Below are 6,382 nucleotides of genomic sequence, written 5' to 3'. Positions count from 1 at the left end.
ATTGGGTGCCGAAGTAAAAAAAAAACAAAAAAAAAACGACAACAACAAAAAACCTGAGGATCAATAAATAAATAAAAAACACACACGTCATAAATTAAGGTATCTAGTGTGTGTGTGTGTGTGTGGTGCGCGTGCGTGCGAGAGCATCTGCGTGTTACCCGGTAATAAATGCAGGACCGCCTCACTCTAATCAAGCTGATTAAAAATTCCTGCGCGCACAGCCGGAAATCGCACTATCGTTCCTCCCCATTGTGTGTGTGTGTGTGTGCGTGCGTGCGTGCGTGTGTGTGTGTGTATTAGTGTGTGTGTGTGTGTGTGTGTACTTTCTCCACTTTTATTTGTCTCCTTCAGGACTTTTTTTTCGGCCTGAGATGCGGAGGAATCATCTGTTACGTTTTTAATATTGATGGGAAGAAGGGGGAGAAGAGAAGGAGGCGGGGGGGGGGGGTATTTCTCTCTCACACACACACCTCCTTCCTTTTTCTCCCCCCCCCCCCCTATTTTTTTTTTTTTTTTTTTTTACCCCCTCTATACCACGCCATTTGAAATGAGGAAGAAAGGGGGAAGCACAGGCAAGCGGCGAGCAGCACCAGCAGCAAGCGAAGGAGAGGAGGAGAGAGGAGGAGAGAGGAAAGGGGGGAGGTGGTGGTGGTGGTGGTGGGGTGGTGGGGAGTGATGAGTCAATACAACTAATAATTTAATGGGGACAGAGAGAGGGAGAGACGGAGTGAGAGACAGTCAGAGAGAGGGAGATAGGACAGAAAAGAGGAGCTCCGTCCGGACGCCGCCGCCGATCCAACAGGACACCTCCTACTGTTACTGTCCGCGCGGGCAGCTTTCTCTCTCGTCTCGTGCATCCGCCGCGGAGCCTTATTTATCCTCGACATCGCACTTTTTGACCCCCCCACCCTCCCCTTTCCCTTCCCCTCGCTCCCCCCCCCCACCCCCTCTTCCCTCTTCGCCTTGTTTTTTTTGTTGTTGTTGTTGTTGTTTTTTTTGTGTGTGTGTATATTCCGCGCGGACCTGTTCCGACTGTCCGCGTACATCGTCTCCACGTCGGCTTGATATTTATCTCCCCCCCCCCTCCCCTCCCCTCCTCGTGAGCCCCCGCCGGTTAGTCACAACCGAGCTCCGTTACGACGTTCAAGCTATTTTTTTTTTTTATTATTTTATTTTGTAGAGGGGGGTGGAGGGGGGGGGGATCCGTGAACGCACGCACACACGCGCGCGCGCACGAGCCGATGGTTTTTTATTAGGTCTCCTCCGCGGCCGGTTGTTGTTATTACAACTGTGTCCGTCCGGTCTTCTTGGGTGCTTTTTTTTTTTTTTTTTTTTTTTCTCTTCTTCTTCTCCTCCTTTCCTCCTCCTCCTCCTCCTCCTCCTCCTCCCGCTGCTACCGGGCTGCCTCTGCGCCCCCTCGGATGTGGTGCCGCCGCCAACTACCGCCGAAGTCGCCTTCACTTGTAACCGTCGGCACGCGGCGACAAACCCGCCGCTCACTTTTGTGCTAAATGTCGCCGGTTTTGACGCTTTCCGTTGCCGCTTGTCTCCTTCCTCCGGTTGGACGGAATTAGCTCGGGCTGCACACACACACACACACACACACACACACACACCGACACCGACACACACACACACACACACACACACCACCACCGCTCACCAATGTTCGCCTATCGCGGTCCATCTCGACCCCCGTCGTCCCTCGCGCAGCCCCGGGTTGTTGTTTGTTCGCGCCGCCTGCCAGAGCTCCGCCAGGAGGAGCAGGAGGAGCAGGAGGAAAGCGGCTTTTTGATCACTGAACGCTGATTTCCACCTGACAACCCTCCTCGCTGTCAATGCACACGTAGAGAGGACCGAGACACCGAGAGAGATAACGGCAGAGGAAACCGGGAGTTGTTGGGGTTTTTTAATTTAATTTTTTTTTTTTTTAATTTAATTTTTTTTTTTTTTTTTATCTTTTTCTACTACCGTGGCCAAAACTTGAAGAAGACGGTGTTATATGCTCTCCGGTGCCCGAGTGCTGCGGTTCAGGTTGGTTTCGGAGGTTGTTGTAACTCTCTCCTCTTAACTTTAACTATTGCTCTGGGTTTTTTTTTTTTTTTTTTTTTTTTTTTAATGTGTGCGTGTGCGTGTGTGTCTTTTAAGGTCATTTAAAAACCCTGACCTGGATCCGGACTGTATCCGGGTCTGGATTCCTCTGCCCACCGCCACCCCTCCATTTGTGGGGGGAATTAGTTGCCTCATTGCATGCTATGAATGGGTGGTGGGGTGTGGAGGAGGGGGTGTGTGTGGGGGTGGGGGGGGGGGGGAAGAGTTCATGATCTTTTTTTTTTTTTTTTTTTGCGTGGGGGTGGGGGGTGGGGGGGGGGGGGGGGGGGGGCTGGTGGATGATTTTGACCCTTTTCACTCTTTTATTCCAGTTGGGTGTCCCTTTACCGGCACATTTTCCACCTTTTTTCTTTTTAGTTATTTGTTTTATCATCCTGAATATTTCAAAGTTTTTTGAATGATGTGAATCGTCTCAAAGCACCTGTAGGTGCTGCAGCCTCCCTCCATCTTTCTCCTCTCCTCTCCTCTCCTCCTCCTCTCCTCCTCTCCTCTCCTCCTCTCCCCTCCCATCTTGTTCCTTTCCCACTATAACTTTTTGATGACTACCCTCATGAGTCAGCACCTGCCTGGTTTTTTTTGTTTTTTTTGTGGTTTTTTTTTGGAGTCCCCACCCCACCCCCACCCCGCTCCCGCCGCCCCACCTCCACCTCCTCCTCCACCTCCTCCTCCTTATCCCGAAGTTACAAACTTACCTCGAGTATCACGCTGCACTTGCACAATCTAAAAATAAAACCTCACACCTGTAAAGTCATAACTGACTGTGTCTGTCACATCGTCGCGGCCTCCCTTTTTTTTTTTTTCTTTTATCGTGAGCTGCGTCACGGATGTGAAGACACACACACACACACACACACACACACACACACACACACACACACACACACACACACACACACACAAGTGACTCACAAGCCGAAGTGTGCGTGTGCAAAGCCTTGTTCCTTGAACTGCACTGTACTCATTCAAGTGGAATCTCCCAGCAAATTAATGTGTTTGCACTAAAACCGACGCTTGTTTGCCCCCCCTTCCTCCTCCTCTTCCTCCTCCTCCTCCACCTCCTCCACCTCCTGCTCCTCCACCTCCCTTTCGCATGGGAATCTCTAGCGGGACACCCATACATAATGCATGCGTTGAAAAATGGGAACACTACAGCTGCACGGAAAAAAAACAAAAAAAAAACCGGCCTGACGGCGACGGGCCTGAGTCGTCAGAGCTGAGGCTTCTCAGATTATTTGTGATGTAAAGGATTTCGAGCCCATTTCTCAAACCCTCACAACTCCGCCCCCTCCAGCCCTCCTCCTCCTCCTCCTCCTCCCCGGTGACGCACCTTTCAGCTGACCCCCAAAACCCCCGTTACCCTCCTCCTTGTCTCCACCAGGTGATAGTGAGCAGAGGTGCTGAGAATGATGGACCATCTCAGCGAGACGTGTCTGGGCAAGGAGAACGCCGAGCTGGTCAACAGCATGGCGGAGGCCAAGGCCCCGCCGGCCAAGCTGCCCCGGCTGGAGCAGAACGGTAGCCCACTGGGCCGGGCCAGGCTGGGCAGCACCGGGGCCAAGCTCGCCGGGGTCCCGTACAAGCCCACGGGCCACCTGCTGAAGACCTGCCACAAGAGAGGTAAGACGGAGAGTGTGTGTGTGTGTGTGTGTGAAATGATAATTATGACAAATATTTTCCGGCTTGTGAAGAGATTTTAAATTGTTGTATTTTTGGAGGTTATTAGGCCCCCCCCCCCCAAAAAAGAAGTCAATTTGAAGACTCAGGTTCGTAGAAAAGTTGTGTGGACGCTTCGTCGGTTAATCAGTTAGTTAACTGGCCCACAAAAATGACACCGTGTGTTTTCTCAAATATGAAAAATCTTCCTCTTCGCTTTGTCTCGTGTGCCAAAAAACCCAGAATATTTCCACGATAAAGAAGCAATTTTAACGTTTTTCATTGAAAGTAGGAAATTTAGATTTCAGGCAAAATGATTAACGGAGAATGAATTGACAGCTGAAATGCTTCATTAATTTATCAGATACTTTTACCAAATAATTAATAATAGAAGAGCAGTTAAAACACGTAGCAACTAATATAGTTTATACTAAGTTTTTCAAGTAAGAGAAGCCCCCCCCCCCCCTCCTCCTCCTCCTCCACCCGACCACCACCACCACCACCTCTGCCTGCTCTTCCACAACTCTCAAACCTTTTTTTTTTTTTTTTTTTTTTTTACAATGCTCTTCTTCAGTCGTCTCAGGACACACACACACACACACACACACACACACACACACACACACACACACACACACACACACACACACTCACTCACTTATTTTCCCAGACCAATAGCTAATAGAGCAGCGGTGTTGGAACGACTCTCGGCACGCCGCTGTGTCACCGCTCCCTCCCGCTCTGACGTTTCTTTCCTGACGGGGAAACTTTGGGGTCCTTTAAGGGCCATTGCTGTTTTACACTTTGAGATTATGACATAGCTTTTTAATATAACTTCGCGTCATCCTGCGAGAAGAGGGGTGGAGGGGGGGGGGACACATGGTGGGCATAAAGCTATCCAATACACCAACCTTTTTTTTTTTTATTATTATTATTATTATTTTTTTTTTTATGATTATATGTTTTTATGCGGTGTTTTGCGAAATGAGTTTTAATGCGGGTGTTTTGTGAAATTAGTTTTAAAACCTGTATTTTTTTGGAGGGGGGGGGGGGAGGGCGGGGAGGATAGTTAGAGCACTTTGGCTGCAGCTTGTTTGTTTGTTTGGCTGCTTATTTAGTTTTTTTCTTTTTTTTGGGCCAACTGGGGACTCAGGAACTCCGGGAATGTGGCCGTGTGAGCGTCCTTGGATCGGCCATTGTTTCCTCCTATTTGCTCCTTTTTCTACATATATGTATATATATATATATATATATGTATATATATATATATATATATATATATATATATTTATATTTATATCTATATCTACGTGTTGCGCTCCAGCTGAGAGAGAGAGCCTTTTCATTTTCACCTTCATCATCTCTTGCTTTCTCTCCACGACACCTCCTATCCCGCTGCGTTTAGTTTAGTAAAAAAAAAAAAAAAAAGAAGAGGTTAAGGGGAGGGTGGTGGTGGTGGTGGGGGGCAGTCGGGCGGCCGGCCCGGCCACGGAGGCTTCGCAGAGGGCCCACAGTGGGCATTGTGTCGAGCCCCGAAACAATATTTACCGCAGCCCTCTCTGGGCTCCCTGGAAACAAAGCCGGTATTGATCCCCCAAATGAACCTACACAGCAGTCTTTATTGTTAGATCTTTATCTATTAAAATCAGGGGAGGAGAAAAGCAGCTCTTTCAGCACATTCCCTTCGCATCTGTCGGGCTTTATTGATTGTTTTTTGCCGGAGCGCCGTGCATCTTCTGGAATGCCTGGGAATGGGAAAATATTATGAGGAACGTGAAGCTTTTTTTGTGTTGTTGTTTTTGTTTCATCTGCATTAACGTGAAAAGAAAATGTGTCAGGTGACAGCGGAGAGTTTTTTTTTGTTTTGTTTTTTTTACAGTTCATTCGACGCTCTCGACTTACTGCTGTTGTTTTACAACTTTCTTCACATTTCCGGGATGTCGTTTGAGCTAAAAAACAAAAAGGAATATTTGGATGATATTTACACAGTCCCCCCCCCCCTCCCTCCCCCACACCACCACCATCACCCATTTGAAAATTCGACAGTCTCTGGACGAGGATTGTTCGCTCCACCTCGCAGCGGAGCTGCTGTTGACACAGGCGTAGAGAACCTCAGGGCGAAGAGGTGGCTCGGGATTTCGAAGCGCTGCATCATGGGAAGATGATTTCGGTGGTTGGCAGGTGCTAGGAAAAAAAAGGGGCTAATGTGATCCCAGCATCTTGACAGCAAATAAACAGTGTTTAGTCCCCCCCCCCCCCCCCCCCAAAAAAAAAAAAAAAAAATCTGGCAGACAAGAGTTGAAGGTTTTTTTTGTGTTTTTTTTTTTTATGTGGCTGCTTCGTGTTTGTTCAACACTGAGCTAAAAGGTTATAATTCAGTGATATTGAGTATATTTGCTTGTCACTGCGAGGCAGCGTGCTAACGCCTCCGGGAGGGGTTACGTCATCGTCTTAAGGCTGCAGGAAGTCGCAAAAAGGAGGAAGACGGTGGAAATTAAAAAAAAAAAAAAGACCCGCCACGATTTTGCGAAATTTAAGTGAGTTATTTGCGGTAAAATTTGCGTGAATTAGCAAAGATGATAGCCAATAGATAACCTTCAACGTAGGTGGTAACCAA

General features: G+C 48.2%; 1 protein-coding gene across 1 annotated transcript in view; it reads left to right on the top strand.

Annotated features, from left to right (window-relative positions):
- The first annotated feature begins 1,167 nt into the window (after positions 1 to 1,167).
- Positions 1,168 to 6,382, top strand: part of LOC138202758 (DNA-binding protein SATB1-like) — a 30,108-nt gene continuing 24,893 nt past the window's right edge. The window contains 2 exon segments of the mRNA XM_069156997.1: positions 1,168 to 2,034; positions 3,491 to 3,729. Of these exon segments, the coding sequence (XP_069013098.1) occupies positions 3,516 to 3,729 (214 nt within the window). The 5' untranslated portion in view covers positions 1,168 to 2,034; positions 3,491 to 3,515.

This window comes from Embiotoca jacksoni, unplaced genomic scaffold, assembly GCF_022577435.1.
Source record: "Embiotoca jacksoni isolate LCO1_2020_lvr unplaced genomic scaffold, fEmbJac1.0.p SCAF_212, whole genome shotgun sequence".
NCBI classification, from domain to species: Eukaryota; Metazoa; Chordata; class Actinopteri; family Embiotocidae; genus Embiotoca; species Embiotoca jacksoni.
This window is presented reverse-complemented; position numbering and strand designations above follow the sequence as displayed.